The sequence below is a fragment of the Bufo gargarizans genome, chromosome 1 (assembly GCF_014858855.1).
Source record: "Bufo gargarizans isolate SCDJY-AF-19 chromosome 1, ASM1485885v1, whole genome shotgun sequence".
Classification (NCBI taxonomy): domain Eukaryota; kingdom Metazoa; phylum Chordata; class Amphibia; order Anura; family Bufonidae; genus Bufo; species Bufo gargarizans.
Window position 1 is genome coordinate 371299034 of NC_058080.1, and position 22872 is coordinate 371321905.

A 22872-nucleotide genomic window follows, 5' to 3' on the forward strand; every position below is an offset into this window, starting at 1 on the left:
GGGATGTTAGCAAATGCCAGAGACTTTTGTTAGTCTTTAGCTGACACTCTAGGATTCTTCTTCACCTCATTGAGCAGTCTGCGCTGTGCTCTTGCAGTCATCTATACAGGACAGCCACTCCTAGGGAGAGTAGCAGCAGTGCTGAACTTTCTCCATTTATAGACAATTTGTCCTACCGTGGACTGATGAACAGCAAGGCTTTTGGAGATACTTTTATAACCCTTTCCAGCTTTATGCAAGTCAATAATTCTTAATCGTAGGTCTTCTGAGAGCTCTTTTCTGCGAGGCATCATTCACATCAGGCAATGCTTCTTGTGAAAAGCAAACCCAGAACTGGTGTGTGTTTTTTATAGTGCAGGGCAGCTGTAACCAACACCTCCAATCTCATCTCATTGATTGGACTCCAGTTGGCTGACACCTCACTCCAATTAGCTCTTGGAGATGTCATTAGTCTAGGGGTTCACATACTTTTTCCTCCTGCACTGTGAATGTCCTGCACTGTGAATGTTTACATGGTGTATTCAATAAAAACATGGTAACATTTAATTCTTTGTGTGTTATTAGTTTAAGCAGACTGTGATTCTCTATTGTTGTGACTTAGATGAAGATCAGATCACATTTTATGACCAATTTATGCAGAAATCCTTATCATTCCAAAGGGTTCACATACTTTTTCTTGCAACTGTATATACTTTTAAAAGGGATAAGGGAGGAACAGCAAAATGCAGACAAAACAGTAAGGCTAGGTCTACACGACAACATTTGCCGTGTGACAATAAGTCGCACGACAGACAGGCCACAACTACACTGCAACATTTGTAGCGCAACATTTTGTTGCACCAATGTCGCGCAACAATGTTTATAATGGAAGTCTATGGTGTCGCACTGCAACATGCAACATGCTGCGACTGCGACGCAACAGTCACAGTAAAATCCATCTCACCATAGACTGCCATTATAAAAATTGTCGCGTGACATTGGTGCAACAAAATGTTGCACGACAAATGTCGTTGTGTAGACGTGGCCTAAATATTAAAAAATGTAATATTATAGGAAATATATATTTACTAAAACAGACAGATCTTTAGTGTCATTTTTCTCTGGCTTTGGCATTGGTCTATACTGTAATCCCCTTATGGTAACATGTTACTTTATAATGATTTTAAGAGGTCTGAGTGATATTAGGATAAGGAATATTCTAGTATTTATGTGTCATCTATATATTACTGTATTATATAGCTCCAATGTTTTGGGCCTGTAGGAACTGGGTCAGTTTTCATTTCCAGATTTTCTTTTTTTTTCTCCTTGCCTTCCATCAGTCAAAACTGTATTTGTTCACATAGCCAAATGAGGGCTTGATTTTTGTGTCACAAGTTGAGCTGTTTAATTACCAATAAATGTAGCCAAGCTTGCATTACAAAATTGAAAAAACATCCTTTGTGGGGTGAAACTAAAAAAATTAAAATAATGCAATTTTGACACTGAACTTTGGGTCTAGTTTTTTCTCTGTGTGCTAAAAATGACACGACGACCTTATTCTGTGGGTCACTGCGATTACAGCAATACCAAATTTACATTGGTAATACTAATGTTACCTTTTTTGCATCCCATAACTTGTTTTATAATATTTCCATCTTCAGAGCTACTTGAGGGCTTGTTTTTGCAGAATGAGCTGTAATTTTTATTGGCACCTTTTTGGGGGTACATATAGCTTTTAGATCACTTTTTATTACATTTTTTTCAGGTGGCGCAATTCACAACCATTTTGATTTCTTTTTGGTTACAGTGTTTACAGTACAGGATAAATACTTTTAAATATTTTAATAATAGTTTAGACATGGCAATGTAAAGGGGTTTTCTGAGATTTAAATACTGATGACCTATCCTCTGGGTAGGTCATCAGTATCTGATTGGTTGGGGTCCGACACCTGGGACCCCCGCCGATCAGCTGTTTGAGAAGGCACCAGCGTTCCTGTGAGCACTGTGGTCCTTTCCGTGCTTTCCAAGCACAGCGCTGTACATTGCTCAGCCCTATTCACATCTATGTGACCGATGAACATTTTGTCTCTCGGCCTAGGGGAAACAGCTAGAAGGCTGTGGAGCTACTGCTAGCACCGGTGCCTTCTCAAACAGCCGATCGGCGGTGGTCCCAGGAGGTCATCAGTAAAAATATATTGGCAAACCCCTTTAAAGAAGGACTCCCACAATTATTTTTATTCTTTGACCTGTTAGAAAGGTACATGATGTAAACTATAGTGAAGGTAATCTTCGTACCAGCTGATCGATGGGGATCCCATGTGTCGGACCCCCACAGAACAGATACTAGTGACCTATCCAGAGAATAGGTCATCAGTATTTAAGTCTCGAAAAACCCCTTTAACTATATTTTTTTTTATTGTTTTATTTTATATTTAACCACTTCCCGCCAATTGACTATAAACGTCTTGGGCGGTCGGGTTTATCTCTGAATGGACGTTCTGGAATGTCCATTCAGAGATGGCAGCTGCACGCTAATCGTGCAGCTGCCGAGCAGGGGGCCTGCTGTCAGTGACAGCAGGGCACCCCAGGGAGAAGGCAGGGACCATTCCTGGGTGTCCCTGCCTTCTAGATCACTGTATACACAGCACTCAACAAGCACTGTGCATACAGCTGAGGAAGCGATCTGCTGCTTCCGGTTCCGGCCTGGTGATCATGTGACCGCCAGGGCTGGGGGAGTGCAGGAGCTGTAGCGTCTTCCATAGACCATGATCATCTCTGCACTGAGGCTGTACAGCACAGTATTATGGCTCGTTCCCACGACCGTTGCCCCTCCGTGCTTTTGCTGTGGACCGCAAATTGGGGTCCGGAATGCATGGGCACTGACCTTGGGCCAGTTGCATGCGAATCGCGGACCCATTCACTTGAATGGGTCCACAATCCATCCGTTCTGCAAAAAGATAGAACGGAGGCACGGAATGGAACTCCAGGAAGCACTCCATAGTGCTTCAGTGGGGTTCCGTTCCGTGCTTCCGTTAAGTGAATGGGTCCACATCCGTGATGTGGAATGCACATGGCCCGTGTCTCGTGTATTGCAGACCCGCTGTATGCGGGCCGCAATACGGCAATTGAGGGGCAACGGTTGTGTGAACTGGCAACGGTTGTGCTGCTGTACAGCCTCTCTGTGGGGTGTATTTTTCCTGTAACTAGGGATACTATGTCAGCCCCAGTTACAGGAGAAATCAATAGTAAAAAAAAATTAAGTTAAATGTGAACATCTTATGGGGGACACAAAGTTTAAAAGAAAAAATAAATAAATAAAGTGTTTTAAAGAAAGAACAAAAAAAGTTTCACATTTAAAAACTTTTTCCCCCCCCAAATCCGTTATTTAAAAAATGTATAAATATTGTGCCAAAGCAGATTTTTTTTTGTTAGCTCACCTCCCAAAAAATATACTGTTAATTAATCAAAAAGTTGTACATACCCCAAAATGGTAGCAATAAAAACATCACCTCGTCCCGCTAAAAATGACCCCCACACAAGACCATAGACAGAAAAATAATAAAATAAGGCTATAAAAATTGCAACACAAAAACATTATTTTTTTTCTAAAAATGCTCTTACTGTGTAAAATTTAAAAAAATAAATATATTTGGTATCGCCGCATCCGTAAAATATCACATGACCTACCCCATTAAGTGAACGGTGTAAATAAAAAACAAATACAAACTATGCCAAAACAGCTTTTGTTTACTCACCTAACCTCACAAAAAACAAAATATCAATTAATCAATTAATTAATAGTAGCAATAAAAACATCACCTCATCCCACAAAAAACAAGCCCTTACACAAGACTAAAGCCAGAAAAATAAAAAAAAATATGGCTCTAAGAAAATGGCAACACAAGAACATGATTTTTTTTCCAAGAATGTTTTTATTGTCTAAAACATATTTATTTTTACATATTTGGTATCGTTGCATCCGTAATGACCGTATCTATAAAAATATATCACATGATTTATCCCATCAAGTGAACGGTGTAAAAAAAAATAATAATAGAAAAATGACACCAAACTGCTTTTTTTGTGATTTCACCTCCCAAAAAATGAGCTAAAAAGCAACCAGAAAGACAAATGTACCCCCAAATGGTGGCAATAAAAACTACAGCTTGTCCCACACAAAGTTATCGCTCTTAAAAACCATGACAGAAAATTCCATGTTAGAAAATCCAAAAATGATGCATTTTTATTGTATATGCGTTGTTGAAAGAGGAAAACTCTGTGAGTATAATAAAGTATACTCAATGCTTTTACCTATGGGTCTGCTCTATGTTGGTTTTCTTTAAAGGAACATACGCTGTTTGCTGCCGGCTGATATTATATACTGGGGAGGAATGATGAATATGCTCGTTGCTGGTCGGTTCAGAGTCTGAGGAGGTGGAGAAAGAAGATCAAGTTGAACAGCCACCTGAAAAATCTGTAGTTTTTCTGCAAGCTTCTATCAAAGTTGTTTTAGCGCAGACCAAAAATCATATATATATATATATATATATATATATATATATACTTTTTACGTGTTTTATAGGAAGTCAGGACCTACCTTCCTTTTTGGGAGTGAAGCTAAAGATCTAGCACAAGAGAATAACACCTGCCGCCTATGGAGTGTGCTCAGCTTGTGAGCCTGCTCTATACGCCCCTGGTGCACCTTGGACATGCAGTTATGTCAAAGTGCGCAAAAGGGGGTTAGTCAATAGTACCTACCAAATTCCTATAGTTCATGGAAGGTCTCAAAAGGCTTTATACTGCCATCATGGTTTCTATTCTTACCAGAACCATGACAGGTATGACTAGTTCATTCTCAATTAGATCTTGACTTGTTTTTGACAGCAAAAACACTGTAATTCCAATGGAACAGAATACAACATTTAATCCGAACTGGGTCTAACTGATAGGTTTGCTTTCCAATAAGGAACATTATTAAACATAAACAACATTTTAACACATTTATTTCCATCCTTACAGGAACAGGAGAGAGTGGAAAAAGCACGTTTATTAAGCAGATGAGAATCATCCATGGATCTGGTTTCTCAGAGCAAGACCGTAAAATTTATGGAAAACTTATACATCAGAACATCATAACCTGTGCCCAGTCCTTGGTGGGAGCTATGGAGACCCTCAGGCTTCCTTATGTCTGGGAGGAAAATAAGGTAACGGTATCTTTGAGTAGTTACATATTAATATCTAAAAGCAATTTAACCAGTTCCAATATCCACATTTGCCGTTATTGGTGGGGCTCATTCACTTTTTAGACATCTTCTGATTAACTGGGGATCTACATTCATCCCCCTAGCAAAGGGACACCCTATCCCCAGCAAGCGCTATTAGTAGACATGTTGTTGGTTGCACAAGTACGATTTGGATAATGCAATACCCCATTCACCCCTGCCAGTGGCATTTCTTCTGGCTGCACTGTGGCCTTCCATGATGCTGGTGTGTGACTACTTCTGAAAGAGAATCAGTGTGGATTGAAAGTACAGACAATGCTTTACGGCAACCAATTGATCCTGCGATGAACTAGAAGAGTAAGCCTGTCAGGGCCTTCAATATTCCCAGGCTGCTGATTTGTGAGATCAATCACACTGGCGGACCGATTGAAAGAAAAATCACTCCCGATCCCTTCCACCCCCCTATCCAAGGCCCCTTTAGATCATCTTACCTGATCTCGCTGCATCCTCATACCTCTTTGGCAACCCAATCTTTATGCGTCCCTTTTCTTCATTGTGTTTGGATTCACCAGCAGCTATACTTACATTCTTCAGGCATCTGCTGGATTATTCAGCTGTTGGTGCTTCTGCTGCAACTATTCTGACTTGCTTGTACCTATAAGTAGAACACCACAACAGTAGAGGTGACCATACACATTCGACAGAAGTTGGTTAATGGTTGAACAGCATTTCAACAACTACTAGTTCATTAACTACTGTATCAGGCAAAAATGTCAGACATGGCTGACTTCTCTTCAGACAATGGTAGTCAGGCATTGGTTGGATAAAATGATCATTCATTCTTAAATTTCATCCGATGAGCAATTGTTTTGGTTGAAATCATCTGTTTTGATCAACTTTATTAATGTGTCTGGCCACATTTAGCCCTGCCTACACTGCCTTAAATCTCCCTTTGTCTATCTCTCCCCTAATCCCCCACCATTACTTCTATCACCTTTCTTTCATCTCATTAGCTTGCTAGCCCCCCTCCCGCTTCAACAAATCTCATGTAGCAAATTCTAATGGCTGCTTTACACGACCGTGATCGGCCTGGGAGACACGGTCCACGTGTCAGCTGCACCTCCTGGGCTGACTTCTCTGACGTTAAGTGACTGCATCATAGTGATTTATGATACAGTCAGTTCATATGTCATCGCATACTACCATGATGATGCGAGCACAGTACAGTAGAGCTGAGATCAGATAGGAACTGACTGTGTCATAAATCACTGATTCAGACAGTTCAGGTAAGGGGAGACACGTCAGCCCGGGAGACATAGCTGACAAATGGACTGTATTTCCTGGGATAATTACTGTCATGTGAATCACCCCTAACACCTATCTCCCCACCTAATCAGATTTCTGTTGTTTATTCCTAAATACTAACAACTCCCCTCCTTTTGGAATAGACATGGAGGCCCCCCCTCCACGCCCTCCCCACCTTACGCACGCAAAGCCTACAGGAACCACAGTATAGCCATACAGTTTAAGTTCACTATATATATATTTATATAAATAAAAAAGGAGGTTTACAGTGAAAATACTGCTGTTGCATTTAATGTGCATGAAATTTGAACATTTTCAACAAATTAACATTTGCAAAAAACACCACTGTACCATACAACTAAATCCAACATACTTAAAACACACACATTAAAATTTTTCAGTTCTTACAAACCTGTGTCCTCCTCTACCTCCTGGTGTCACTCAGTCCGGCCGGGAACCGCGTGTTACAGGTCAGGAGATTCAGTTTCCTGTTCCCGGCCGTGGCCGGACTAAAAGGAGGTGAGCACTCACTCAGTGTACACTTCCTGTCAGTCCGGCCGGGAACAGGAAACTGAATCCCCTGTTCCTGTACCGCGCGGTACCCGGCCGGACTGAGTGACAGCCAGGAGGTAGAGGAGGAGAGCTTGGCCACGCTACAGAGCAGCAGTCAGCACAGCCAGGGCTGGTGCAAGGATTTTTGCCGCCCTAGGCAAGATAAAAATTGCCGCCCCCCCCCCCGCCTTATCAGATGATCTGCCCATATCATGTTCCACCCCTTTCTCAGCTTTTAAATTAAAATAACTGCTATGTTTCCCTTAGGGTTAATCCAGCTTCTTGTAGCTGTCTCTTTTTGCGGACTTGCGGACGGACTTGCGGACGAAATTGCGGACCCATACACTTTTTTTTGGGGCCGCACAACGTGCGGCCCCGATCCGGAATTGCAGACCCGGATCTGCAATTCCGATCCTGAAAAAAATAGAACATGTCCTATTCTTGTCTGCAATTCCTGACAAGAATAGGCATATTCTTAGTGCCGGCAATGTGCGGTCCGCAAAATGCGGAACGCACATTGCCGCTGTCCGTGTTTTGTGCATCCGCAAAACACCAAAACACACACGGATGTGTGAATGGACCCTAAAAATTTGTTTCCAATGTAGTATTAATAACTAAACAATTACATAATAAACACATTGTATTGTCTACTTACCACCAGGACAATAAGATGATCTTGTCTCTGGCTCTTGGTCTGGCTCTGGGGACTCCCTTGTCACTCTCTTCTCCCCCCTCCCTCCTTTGTCACTCTCATTCCCCCCTCCCTTGTCACTCTCATTATTTCCCCCCTCCCTTGTCACTCTCATTATTCCCCCCTCCCTTGTCACTCTCATTATTTCCCCCCCTCCCTTGTCACTCTCATTATTTCCCCCCTCCCTTGTCACTCTCATTATTTCCCCCCTCCCTTGTCACTCTCATTATCCCCCCTCCCTTGTCACTCTCATTATCCCCCCCTCCCTTGTCACTCTCATTATCCCCCCTCCCTTGTCACTCTCATTATCCCCCACTCCCTTGTCACTCTCATTATTCCCCCCCTCCCTTGTCACTCTCATTATCCCCCCCTCCCTTGTCACTCTCATTATCCCCCCTCCCTTGTCACTCTCATTATCCCCCACTCCCTTGTCACTCTCATTATTCCCCCCCTCCCTTGTCACTCTTATTATCCCCCCTCCCTTGTCACTCTCATTATTCCCCCCCTCCCTTGTCACTCTCATTATTCCCCCCCTCCCTTGTCACTCTCATTATTCCCCCCCTCCCTTGTCACTCTCATTATTCCCCCCTCCCTTGTCACTCTCATTATTTCCCCCCTCCCTTGTCACTCTCATTATTCCCCCCCTCCCTTGTCACTCTCATTATCCCCCCTCCCTTGTCACTCTCATTATTCCACCCCCCCCTTGTCACTCTCATTATTCCACCCCCCCTTGTCACTCTCATTATCCCCCCCTTCCCTTGTCACTCTCCTTATTCCACCCCCCCTTTGTCACTCTCATTACTCCACCCCCCCGTCACTCTCATTCTACCCCCCCCCCCCACCTCTAGTGTAGCGTGGCTGAGCTCTGTTCGGTCCGCGGTACAGGAGCATTTGTTTCCTGTACCCGGCCGGACTGACAGGAAGTGCACACTAAGTGAGCACTTCCTGTCAGTCCGGCCGGGTATAGGAAACAAAAGCTCCTGTACCGCGGACCGAACAGAGCTCGGCCACGCTACATTAACAACAGCATAGAGCGAACACAGCTCGGGAGGTAACCAGGAGTGCTGCAGCCGCCTGAGGCTCTCTATAGAGCGCTCAGGCGGCTGCAGCCTTAAAGGAAGCAAAACAAGCACCGGCTCTGCTTGGGCCCCGGGCCAGCTCAGGGCCCCAAGCAATTGCTTGTTTTGCCTGTCTGTTAGCGACGGGCCTGCTACTTCTTATTGGAGGCCACATGGCCGCTCTTTAATCCTTGATGGTATCATCAAGCCCAGTCTTCGCTGTGCTCTGGTGACTCTACCTCAAGTTTGCTCAAGCATTTCATGGTGGAAACCTGTTATGTGATATTGCATGGAAAGTATGAAAAGTATATACCCCACATTTTAACCTTTCACACAGTGCGGTGCATGGTTGTTTGACATAAGTAAACTAAAGTAAATCAGGAAAAAAAGTTTAAAAAAACTAAACCTACACTTAATACACACAAAATACTTAATCACACGCAACAGTTATCACTAGCATTCCTACACACACACAGTGTTAAAAAGTTGCAAGAAAAAATATAACTGTGTCTAGAGGACCTGTCACCACTCCTGACATGTCTGTTTTAATAGCTTCATGCATTCCCCATGTAATACCAATTCTGAAACATCTTTTCTTATGTCTCTATGTTGTGCCATTCCTCTCTTATTCCTACTAGAAGTAATTAATGAATTGCTATTAACCTTCAGTAAGGGTACAGAGGGGAGGTAAACAGTTGGGGGTGTGTACCTGCACAGACTCACTCTATCCAATTAGTGCTGCCATTTTCAGACTGTGCAGGTACCCCCCCCCCCCCAACTTGTTACCACCCCTCTGTACCCTTACTGCAGACAGCTAGCAATTATTCATAACTTCGGAGTAGAAATAATAGAGGCATGGCCCAACATACAGACATAAGAATAGAGGCTCCAGAATTGTTAGTATGCGGGGAATGCATGAAGCTATTAAAACAAACATGTCAGGAGTGGTGAAAGATCCTCTTTAACCACTTCAACCCCCCTAGCTGAAACACCCTTAATGACCAGGCCACTTTTTACACTTCTGCACTACACTACTTTCACCGTTTATCGCTCGGTCATGCAACTTACCACCCAAATGAATTTTACCTCCTTTTCTTCTCACTAATAGAGCTTTCATTTGGTGGTATTTCATTGCTGCTGACATTTTTTGTTATTAATCAAAATTTTAACGATTTTTTTGCAAAAAATGTTTGGGTAAAAAAAATCGGTTTGGGTAAAAGTTATAGCGTTTACAAACTATGGTACAAAAATGTGAATTTCCGCTTTTTGAAGCAGTTCTGACTTTCTGAGCACCTGTCATGTTTCCTGAGGTTCCACAATGCCCAGACAGTAGAAAACCCCCACAAATGACCCCATTTCGGAAAGTAGACACCCTAAGGTATTCACTGATGGGCATAGTGAGTTCATAGAACTTTTAATTTTTTGTCACAAGCGGAAAATGATGATTTATTTTTTTCTTTTCTTTTTTTCTTACAAAGTCTCATATTCCACTAACTTGTGACAAAAAATAAAAACTTCCATGAACTCACTATGCCCATCACGAAATACCTTGGGGTGTCTTCTTTCCAAAATGGGGTCACTTGTGGGGTAGTTATACTGCCCTGGCATTTTAGGGGCCCAGATGCGTGAGAAGTAGTTTGAAATCAAAATCTGTAAAAAATGACCGGTGAAATCCGAAAGGTGCTCTTTGGAATGTGTGCCCCTTTGCCCACCTAGGCTGCAAAAAAGTGTCACACATCTGGTATCGCCGTACTCAGGAGAAGTTGGGGAATGTGTTTTTATACAAAGTTGGCATTTGACCAAGATATTTATCTCACCCAGCATGGGTATATGTAAAATGACACCCCAAAACACATTGCCCAACTTCTCCTGAGTACGGCGATACCAGATGTGTGACACTTTTTTGCAGCCTAGGTGGGCAAAGGGGCCCACATTCCAAAGAGCACCTTTAGGATTTCACCGGCCATTTTTTACAGATTTTGATTTCAAACTACTTTGCACACATTAGGGCCCCTAAATTGCCAGGGCAGTATAACTACCCCACAAGTGACCCCATTTTGGAAAGAAGACACCCCAAGGTATTCCGTGAGGGGCATGGCGAGTTCCTAGAATTTTTTTTTTTGTCACAAGTTAGTGGAATATGAGACTTTGTTAGAAAAAAAAAAAAATCATCATTTTCTGCTAACTTGTGACAAAAAATAAAAAATTCTAGGAACTCGCCATGCCCCTCACGGAATACCTTGGGGTGTCTTCTTTCCAAAATGGGGTCACTTGTGGGGTAGTTATACTGCCCTGGCATTCTAGGGGCCCTAATGTGTGGTAAGTAGTTTGAAATCAAAATGTGTAAAAACCGACCTGTGAAATCCTAAAGGTGCTCTTTGGAATGTGTGCCCCTTTGCCCACCTAGGCGGCAAAAAAGTGTCACACATGTGGTATCGCCGTACTCAGGAGAAATTGGGGAATGTGTTTTGGGGTGTCATTTTACATATACCCATGCTTGGTGAGATAAATATCTTGGCAAAAGACAACTTTTCCCTTTTTTTTATACAAAGTTGGCATTTGACCAAGATATTTATCTCACCCAGCATGGGTATATGTAAAATGACACCCCAAGAAACATTCCCCAACTTCTCCTGAGTACGGCGATACCACATGTGTGACACTTTTTTGCAGCCAGATGCGCAAAGCGGCCCAAATTCCTTTTAGGAGGGCATTTTTAGACATTTGGATCCCAGACTTCTTCTCACGCTTTCGGGCCCCTAAAATGCCAGGGCAGTATAAATACCCCACATGTGACCCCATTTTGAAAAGAAGACACCCCAAGGTATTCAATGAGGGGCATGGCGAGTTCATAGAAATATTTTTTTTTGGCACAAGTTAGCGGAAATTGATTTTTTTTTGTATTTTCTCACAAAGTCTCCCTTTCCGCTAACTTGGGACAAAAATTTCAATCTTTCATGGACTCAATATGCCCCTCACGGAATACCTTGGGGTGTCTTCTTTCCAAAATGGGGTCACATGTGGGGTATTTATACTGCTCTGGCATTTTAGGGGCCCTAAAGCGTGAGAAGAAGTCTGGAATATAAATGTCTAAAAAAAATTACGCATTTGGATTCCGTGAGGGGTATGGTGAGTTCATGTGAGATTTTATTTTTTGACACAAGTTAGTGGAATATGAGACTTTGTAAGAAAAAACAAAAAAAAATAACAATTTCCGCTAACTTGGGCCAAAAAAAATGTCTGAATGGAGCCTTACAGGGGGTGATCAATGACAGGGGGGTGATCAGGGAGTCTATATGGGGTGATCACCCCCCTGTCATTGATCACCCCCCTGTAAGGCTCCATTCAGACGTCCGTATGATTTTTACGGATCCACGGATACATGGATCGGATCCGCAAAAAACATACGGACGTCTGAATGGAGCCTTACAGGGGGGTGATCAATGACAGGGGGGTAATCAGGGAGTCTATATGGGTGATCACCCCCCTGTCATTGATCACCCCTCTGTAAGGCTCCATTCAGACGTCCGTATGTGTTTTGCGGATCCGATCCATGTATCCGTGGATCCGTAAAAATCATACGGACGTCTGAATGGAGCCTTACAGGGGGGTGATCAATGACAGGGGGGTGATCAATGACAGGGGGTGATCAGGGAGTGTATATGAGGTGATCACCCCCCGTAAGGCTCCATTCAGACGTCCGTATGTGTTTTGCGGATCCGATCCATGTATCTGTGGATCCGTAAAAATTATACGGACGTCTGAATGGAGCCTTACAGGGGGGTGATCAATGACAGGGGGGATGATCAATGACAGGGAGGTGATCAGGGAGTCTATATGGGTGATCCCCCCCCTGTCATTGATCACCCCCCTGTAAGGCTCAATTCAGACGTCCGTATGTGTTTTGCGGATCCGATCCATGTATCCGTGGATCCGTAAAAATCATATGGACGTCTGAATGGAGCCTTACAGGGGGGTGATCAATGACAGGGGGGTGATCAATGACAGGGGGTGATCAGGGAGTGTATATGAGGTGATCACCCCCCTGTCATTGATCACCCCTCTGTAAGGCTCCATTCAGACGTCCGTATGTGTTTTGCGGATCCAATCCATGTATCCGTGGATCCGTAAACATCATACGGATGTCTGAATGGAGCCTTACAGGGGGGTGATCAATGACAGGGGGGTGATCAGGGAGTCTATATGGGTGATCACCCCCCTGTCATTGATCACCCCCCTGTAAGGCTTCATTCAGATGTCCGTATGTGTTTTGCGGATCCGATCCATGTATCCGTGGATCCGTAAAAATCATACGGACGTCTGAATGGAGCCTTACAGGGGGGTGATCAATGACAGGGGGGTGATCAGGGAGTCTATATGGGAGGTTCATAAGGGGTTAATAAGTGACGGGGGGGGGGGTGTAGTGTAGTGTAGTGGTGTTTGGTGTTACTTTACACAGCTACCTGTGTCCTCTGGTGGTCGATCCAAACAAAAGGGACCACCAGAGGACCAGGTAGCAGGTATATTAGACGGTGTTATCAAAACAGCGTCTAATATACCTGTTAAGGGTTAAAAAAATCGCATCTCCAGCCTGCCAGCGAACGATCGCCGCTGGCAGGCTGGAGATCCACTCGCTTACCTTCCGATCCTGTGAACGCGCGCGTCTGTGTGCGCGCGTTCACAGGAAATCTCGCGTCTCGCGAGATGACGCGTATATGCGTGACTGTGCGCAGCGCTGCCGCCTCCGGAACGCGATCCTGCGTTAGGCGGTCTGGAGGCGGTTAAGTTCACCCATGCATCCCGAGAGTCCCTTTATACAAAATAGAGAAAAGTTTAAGGGCTGGCCACTCTCCTCCAAGCTGCTGCCACCCATGGTATTGCCTAGCCTATAAGACTCCTCATGCCGTTAAGACGCTCTACATAATGAGATATTGTATTCCCTTATACCTGACCTAGGCTTCTCACCCAGTTAAGCCAGTACTCTCTGCTCAGCACTCATGAGGTGCAATCCCTCCGAATCAGCTGTCTGCAGATGAGATGCTGGCTTAATTATTATCCAAGTCCTGTTTCAAGACCTATTTAAAAGGTCAAACATTGACTTATAGGATAGCTACCTTATGTCTGGTGACTTTAGAGGCAGAGCTTGCTAAGAGCTCATTTGCCTTCCCTGTTCCCAGAATTCCAGCGTAACATTGGCTGGCCTATAAGACTCCTCATGCCGTTAAGGTGCTCTCCGTAAAGAGATATTGTGTTCCCGATGTGGAGCATGGTGTAATTTCTTAAGGAAATATTGTCTTGCAAGAGGTAAAGAATGCCATAAACCAGGCAGGCGCTGTTGATATTAAAATCAGCAAGAGAAGGCATTTTCTTGTTAGTGATTCAACCATTAGAAGGGTTGAGTTAGGGGATAGTTCAGATGTGCTGGCCAGTTAGGATGAAGTAGTGTGATGGTTGTGGTGAAAATGTGGTTGTTTGCCCAGTACAGTAGATGCAGCTGAAGTTGTTATGAAAAATGCAGGGCATTAAAGTAATGTTCTACATACAATGTGTGCAAGCAATCATAGCTTTGGAAACAGGCTCTGCAAACGTATGGCGATCATGTCTAGTGATAATTTACATCTGGTTTCTACAACTGAGACATGGTACAATGGTTATAATGACTGAAAAATAGCCATATCTGGTTACACACTGTACAGGAAAGACAGAGTAGTTAGAGGTGGTAGAGTAGCCATTTATGTCAAGGGTAGTCTTAAATCTACTGTAATTCAGGAGACACAAAAACTGTGAGAAGCTCCCTGGATTTGCATGCAAACAAAAGATGGAACCGCTATTAGAATTAATGTGGTATATAGGCCTCCATGGCAAAGTGAGGATTAAGATAAATTGGTGGATGAAATTTCTGAAATGGCAGAAAAGGGAAATATTATCGTTATGGGTGACTTCAATGTGCCTGGTATAGACTGTAATATCTCCTAGTGCCCTTTCATGCTTCACTTAAAGGAGCATCTCTGAAATAGCTATTTAAAAGGGTTTTCCTGAGACTTTCAGTAGGAAAGTGTTGAAAAACCCAGTCATTAGTATCTGATCGGTGGGCGCCCGAGACCCCCACCGATCAGCTTTTTGAGAAGGCACTGGCTGCTAGCAGTAGCAGCTCATCAAGCACATTGCCGTCTGTTTGATAGTGGCTGTGCTTGGTATCACAGTTCAACCCCATTCACTTAACCCCTTCAGGACCTTGGACGAGTATACTCGTCCTGGAGCAACAGTACTTAGCGCTCCAGGACAAGTATACTCGTCCTGGCATTAAACTGTCACCATGTCTGCAGCCATGGTGACAGTGCTGAGTACACACAGCCAGGCACCCAGGCTCAATGCCGAGGGGGGTCCTGTGACCCCCCCATATCGGCGATCGCTGCAAACCGCAGGTCAATTCAGACCTGCGGTTTGCAGCGCTTTATGTGGTTTCTGATCCCTGCGGTCCATGAATGGCCAAAATCTAATGGCCAAAAATTCATTTATGTTGCGGGGTGCAGGGGGGCGGTTTGTGGGCGGTGCGGCAGGCGGGATCGCTATCCCCCGCCCGCCTCCCGCAGAATTTTCATTGGTGGGTCAGTGGTATACCAGAGTGTCAGCACATTGCTGACACTCTGGTATAAACGTCTGACATCGCTGCGATGTCAGCCATTTAGCCGTTTCACCCTTTCCATACTGCGGTCCATACGGACTGCGGTATGGAAAGGGTTAAGTCAGGGAGCTCCCCCCTGCTGTGCCTTTGCAACCCCCAAATGGATGGGGGGACAGAGGGAGGGATCTCCCCTCCTTCCCCTTCCCCGTCTGCTCAGTTGTGGCAAACGGGGAAGGTTCCCATGGCAACAGGACGCCTTCTCAGGCGTCCTGCTGTCCATGGTGCTGAACAGATCTATGCTAAAAGCATAGATCTGTTCAGTGTAAGTAAAATACAGTACAGTACAATATATATTGTACTGTACTGTATTATACAGATATCAGACCCACTGGATCTTGAAGAACCAAGTGGGTCTGGGTCCAAAAAATGTAAAAAAAAGTGAAAAAAAATAAAGATAATAAAAACACATTTATCACTGAATAAAAATGAAAAAAATATAATACACTACACATATTAGGTATCGCCGCGTCCGTAATGACCTGATCTATAAAACGGTCATGTTACTTTCCTCGCACGGTGAACGCTATAAAAATAAAAAAATAAAAACTATCAGGAAATTTAAATTTTGCCCACCTTACTTCCCAAAAAAGGTAATAAAAGTGATCAAAAGAGTCGCATGCACGCCAAAATAGTACCAATCAAACCGTCACCTCATCCCGCAAAAAATGAACCCCTACATGAGACAATGGCCCAAAAAATAAAAAAACTATGGGGACACTATAACATGATTTTTTTTTGTTTCAAAAATGATATTATTGTGTAAAACTTACATAAATAAAAAAAAGTATACATATTAGGTATCGCCGCGTCCGTATCGACCAGCTCTATAATAATATCACATGAGCTAACCCCTCAGATGAACACCGTAAAAAATAAAAACTGTGCTAAATAAACAATTTTTTGTCACCTTACATCACAAAAAGTGTAATAGTAAGCGATCAAAAAGTCATATGCACCCCAAAATAGCGCCAATCAAACCGTCATCTCATCCCGCAAAAATCATACCCTACCCAAGATAATGGCCCAAAAACTGAAAAAACTATGGCTCTTAGACTATGGAAACACTAAAACATGTTTTTTTTGTTTCAAAAATGAAATCATTGTGTAAAACTTACATAAATAAAAAAAGTATACATATTAGCTATCGCCACATCCGTATCGACTGGCTCTATAAAAATATCAAATGACCTAACCCCTCAGGTGAACACCGTAAAAAAATAAAAATAAAAACGGTGTAAAAAAAGCCATTTTTTGTCATCTTATGTCACAAAAAGTGTAATAGCAAGCGATCAAAAAGTCATATGCACCCCAAAATAGTGCCAATAAAACTGTCATCTCATCCCACAAAAAATGAGACCCTACTTTAGATATTCGCCCAAAAACTGAAAAAACTATGGCTCTCAGACTATGGAGACACTAAAACATATTTTTTTTGTTTCAAAAATGAAATCATTGTGTAAAACTTACATAAATAAAAAAATTGTATACATATTAGGTATCGCCGCGTCCGTGACAACCTGGTCTATAAAAATACCACATGATCTAACCTGTCAGATGAATGTTGTAAATAACAAAAAAAAAACGTGCCAAAAAAAAATCTATTTCTTGTTACCTTGAAGTGTAATATAGAGCAACCAAAAATGATATGTACCCTAAACTAGTACCAACAAAACTGCCACCCTATTCCATAGTTTCTAAAATGGGGTCACTTTTTTGGAGTTCCTACTCTAGGGGTGCATCAGGGGGGCTTCAAATGGGACATGGTGTCCAAAAAAAAACTGTCTAGCAAAATCTGCCTTCCAAAAACTGTATGGCATTCCTTTCCTTCTGCGCCCTGCCGTGTGCCCGTACAGCGGTTTACAACCACATATGGGGTGTTTCTGTAAACTACAGAATCAGGGCCATAAATAATGAGTTTTGTTTGGCTGTTAACCCTTGCTTTGTAACTGGAAAAAAAATAGTAAAATGGAAAATTTGCCCAAAAATTAAAATTCTGAAATGTCATCTCTATTTGCCAATAACTCTTGTGGAACACCTAAAGGGTTAACAACGTTTGTAAAATCAGTTTTGAATACCTTGAGGGGTGTAGTTTCTTAGATGGAGTCACTTTTATGGAGTTTCTTTTCTAGGGGTGCATCAGGGGGGCTTTAAATGGGACATGGTGTCCAAAAAAAACTGTCTAGCAAAATCTGCCTTCCAAAAACCGTATGGCATTCCTTTCCTTCTGCGCCCTGCGGTGTGCCCGTACAGTGGTTTACGACCACATATGGGGTGTTTCTGTAAACTACAGAATCAGGGCCATAAATAATTCGTTTTGTTTGGCTGTTAACCCTTGCTTTGCAACTGGGAAAAAATAGTAAAATGGAAAATTTGCCCAAAAATTGAAATTCTGAAATGTCATCTCTATTTGCCAATAACTCTTGTGGAACACCTAAAGGGTTAACAACGTTTGTAAAATCAGTTTTGAATACCTTGAGGGGGTGTAGTTTCTTAGATGGAGTCAACTACAGAATCAGGGCCATAAATAATGAGTTTTGTTTGGCTGTTAACCCTTGCTTTGTAACTGGAAAAAAAAATATTAAAATGGAAAATTTGCCAAAAAAGTGAAATTTTTAAATTGTATCTGTATTTTCCATTAATTCTTGTGGAACACCTAAAGGGTTAGAAAAGTTTGTAAAATCAGTTTTGAATACCTTGAGGGGTGTAGTTTCTAGAATGGTGTCATTTTTGGGTGGTTTCTATTATATAAGCCTCACAAAGTGACTTCAGACCTGAACTGGTCCCTAAAAATTGGGTTTTTGAAAAGTTCAGAACAATTTCAAGATTTGCTTCCAAATTTCTAAGCCTTGTAACATCCCCAAAATATAAAATATAATTCCCCAAATGATGCAAACATGAAGTAGACATATGGAGAATGTAAAGTAATAAATATGTTTGGAGGTATTACTATGTATTATAGAAGTAGAGAAATTGAAACTTGGAAATTGGCAATTTTTTATAAATATTTGGTAAATTTGGTATTTTTTTATAAATAAAAATGTATTTATTTTTACTTCATTTTACCAGTGTCATAAAGTACAATATGTGCCGAAAAAACAATCTCAGAATGGCCTGGATAAGTTAAAGCGTTTTAAAGTTATCACCACTTAAAGTGACACTGGTCAGATTTGCAAAAAATGGCCTGGTCCTTAAAGGGGTTGTCCGGGTTCAGAGCTGAACCCGGACATACCCTTATTTTCACCCCGGCAGCCCCCCTGAGCCTAGCATCGGAGCATCTCATGCTCCGATGCGCTCCAGTGCCCTGCGCTAGATCGCGCAGGGCACAGGCTCTTTTGTTTTTAATAACACACTGCTGGGCGGTAACTTCCGCCCAGCAGTGTGTTCGGTGACGTCACCGGCTATGAGGGGCGGGCTTTAGCTCTGCCCTAGCCGTTTTACTGGCTAGGGCAGAGCCAAATCCCGCCCATCAGTGCCGGTGATGTCACCGGGGTTCCTGTGAGCCCCATGGAGAGCCCGGTACGTCACCGGAACTCTGAAAAATGCCTTTGCCCTGCGCGATTTAGCGCAGGGCAAAGGAGAGCATCGAAGCATGAACTGCTCCGATGCTCATGTCAGGGGGGCTGCCGGGGTGAAAATGGAGGGCTGTTCAGGTTCAGCTCTGAACCTGGACAACCCCTTTAAGGTGAAAAGGTAAAAATGAGCCGTGTCCTTAAGGTGTTAAACAGAGCAGAATAAAAGTTAGATACGGGGACCGCGCTATATCTTTGGCAGTTTATATCAGTAGTTTGAATGAAGAACCAAAAACCTGGAGAACTGAGTTCATATCCTGCTGTCGGAGGTGGCAATCGCAAGTTCGTACTTCACATACACTGAGCCTGCTATCACAAGTCTATACTTCGCATGCAGTGAACCTGTTATCCACCTCCAGCCTGTAGTCAGATCTCGCTTTGAGCCGCCGACCGCCCACTCCAGACCGGGTACAAGATTGCCTTCACAAAAGGACAGAAAAGATGGTGCAATACCCTCAACAATCAGAGGTAATAAAGTTTTATTTTACTCACATATTCCACAGTTTTCACATGCGTATAGAAATGCCCGACCCGGGATTCACAATTAGCTTTGTCAGGGGCTGCGGTACAAACGCCGCTATAGTCCACAGGTATATAACAACCCTTTACCCCGGAACAAAAACGGACTTCCGTTGTCCGGCGGTATATTAAACAATTGCATGCTAAACATTATAAAAACATACAATATCAGCAAAATTCCACTACTTTACACTAACACACATGTCAATATTTCAGAATATCATTAAGAATTTGGTTAGGAATAAAAATGAATAAGTATAATAAATATTGTATAGAAATCATATAAATACATAAAAATTGCATATATATTAAAACAGTATATATTCCAGAGGATCAGACCATACAGACCGATTTTATGTCCCATTCGATATTATGCCCATGTGGCTGCAATGTGTTTATTTCATAAATCCATTGAGCCTCCTTTTTATTAATCTGTGTGGCGGGATTACCTCCTCGCCAGTGGCATTTAACAAATTCCACGCCACAAAATTTGAGACCGACAGGGTCTTTTTGATGGAATTTCTTGTAATGTGCAGAGACGCTGTGGGTCTCCAGCCCCTTTTTAATATTCCTAATATGTTCGGCAACTCGGACCTTCAGCTTCCTCAATGTTCTACCGATATATTGGAGTCCACACGGGCACTCCAGTATATAAATGACCCCCATAGACTCACATGAAATGTTCCCTCTAACTTTTTTTTAGATAGATTTGGAGGTGGACACAATTTCTTCCATTTTACTTTTTTTCTTATCCTCCCTTGAGCGGTTTCTGCAGCATGGGCAGAAACCGCACCAGGTGAAGACATTACGGGATTTAGATGTATTTATGTCTTCTTTCACATAACTACGCACGATGCGATTTCTGACAGTAGGGGCTCTTTTAAATATAAAGGTTTTTTTGGGGGGGATAAGATCTATAACTGAATCATCTTTTAGAACATTCCAATTCTGATAGATAATTCTCTTAATTTGGGGACAATTGATAGAATAGGTAGCGGATCACGCAAATTTATATTTTTCCCTATTTTGTGTTTTCTGTTCTTCGGAATCCTTCTTTTTTACACTCAAGTTTTCCAACTTTACTTCCTCCCTTTGATTATGTAATGTTTCCTCTTTGTAACCCTTTTCCACAAATCGGTTCACTATGATGTCACTCTGCTTTTCATAATCCTCAATGCTAGTACAATTTATTTTAATGCGTTGTAACTGTCCCTTTGGCACATTACAAATCCAAGGTTCGTGATGACAACTACTTCTCTCAATATATCCATTGCGGTCAGTCAGTTTGAAATAGGTTACAGTTTAAATTTTTCCTTCTTCTACCCTGATCTCGAGATCTAAGAAGTGGATGGTGTTTTTACTCACATCCTGGGTGAAATGGATATTCCACGCATTGGAATTGATCTGAGAGATGAATTCCATTAGTCCTGTCTCAGTACCATACCAGATCCCAATGCAGTCATCGATATACCTTCTCCAAAGTTGGAGACTGCCGTCCTCCATATTTTTTCTTATGACGGGATATATATTTAAATGCTCCCAGTAGGCCATAAATAAATTGGCGAAACTGGGTGCGAATTTCGCACCCATCGCCACACCAGACACTTGTAAAAAATAATAATCATCATACCAGAAGTAGTTATGTCTAAGACAGTACTGTATACAATCTCGAATAAAAGTTTTTTGTTCATCACGCATTTGGTCATCATTTAATCGCCTCCATGCCTATGTTATTTGGTATGATTGTATATAATGAGGTGACATCTAAAGTCATCAAATAGGCATTCTCAGGGATATTGTCAATCTCTTTTAAAACATCAAGAATGTGGCCTATGTCCCTTAAATAGGATGGTGTAGTGATTACATATTACATAAAAAATGTCAATGTATTCTGATACACGGCTAGTGATCGAATCAATCCCTGAGACTATAGGTCTCCCAGGGGGGCGTTCCGCATTCTTATGTATCTTAGGTAGATAATAAATAGTGGGAGTCTTCGGATGTATATTGTTTAAGTATTGGTATTCCTTTTGATTCAACACCTTTTGCGTCAACCCTCTATCCAAGAGAATTTTTAGTTATTTTTTATATTCAATTATTGGATCATTTTTTAATTTATTGTATGTGGTCTTATCACTAAGGATTCTCTGCATTTCTGTGTTATAATCAACCTTGTTCAGAAGTGCAGAGAATCCACCCGTCTTGCAAGGGGGCAGAGGGCCGCACTGTGTAACGAAGAACTGCTCGCGGTGAAATGGAGAGACAAGCGTGACGTTTACATGCTCTCCTCCATTCACGCAGACACGACAATCCAAATTGAGCGAGCAACCAGCGTCATTGAAAAGCCCCTCTCAGTCCACGACTATAACCTTCACATGGGAGGGGTGGACTTCAATGACCAGATGTTGGCTCCGTATTTAGTGTCCCGCAGAACCAGACGCTGGTATAAGAAGGTGTCTGTATATTTAATTCAATTGGCTCTGTATAATAGTTTTGTTCTCTACAGTAAGGCTGGGAGAACTGGATCCTTCCTCAAATTTCAGGAAGAGATCATCGCGAACCTCCTGTACCCAGGAGGTTCCGTGGCCCCATCCACCAGTGTAGTTAGCCGTCTACACGAGCGACATTTCCCCAGTGTCGTTCCTGGTACCTCAACCCAACCGTCACCCCGAAAAAGATGTAGTGTCTGTAGCAGGAGTGGAATAAGGCGTGACACCCGGTATTTCTGTCCTGACTGTCCTGACCACCCTGCCCTATGCTTTGGAGAGTGTTTCCGGAAGTACCACACACAGGTACACCTAGCATAGGGATCATCTCACCAGGACAGGCACACAGGGCTATTAGGGCCCATTCACATACAGCTGCTGCAAACCTCTCCTTTCACCTGGGACAAAGTGCATAACGCACTTCGCCACATCTTTGGGCGATTTGCGCTTTGCACATTGACCCATGGGGAAGGAGAGGTTTGTTCTATAAAGGTAAAAAAAACAAAAAAAACAAAAAAAAACGCCAGTAAGCAAAAAGGTTAATGTTTAGTTCAAAAAGTTAAAGTTCATATGTTCTGTTCCAAAGTTAATAAAATTATTGCGTTGCGGCCTGGTTTTTTCTTTTTTTTTTACCTTCCAGGTGGACCAACCGATCGACTAGCTGCAGCACTGACAGCATTGCGCTGCTGTCAGATTACACGCAAGTCGGTGTATGCAGCGCTGCAAGACGAGATTTCTACTCTGTGATTTCTACTCGATGCGAATGAAGAAATCTGTGCCGTTCATTTTTTTCTTTCAGCCCAGAG

General features: G+C 42.6%; 1 protein-coding gene across 1 annotated transcript in view; it reads left to right on the top strand.

Annotated features, from left to right (window-relative positions):
* The window catches only part of GNA15 (G protein subunit alpha 15), a 107172-nt gene that overhangs the window by 24056 nt on the left and 60244 nt on the right, over positions 1-22872 (top strand). The window contains exon 2 of the mRNA XM_044284596.1: positions 4999-5183. Within this exon, the coding sequence (XP_044140531.1) occupies positions 4999-5183 (185 nt within the window). The remainder of the gene's footprint in view (positions 1-4998; positions 5184-22872) is intronic.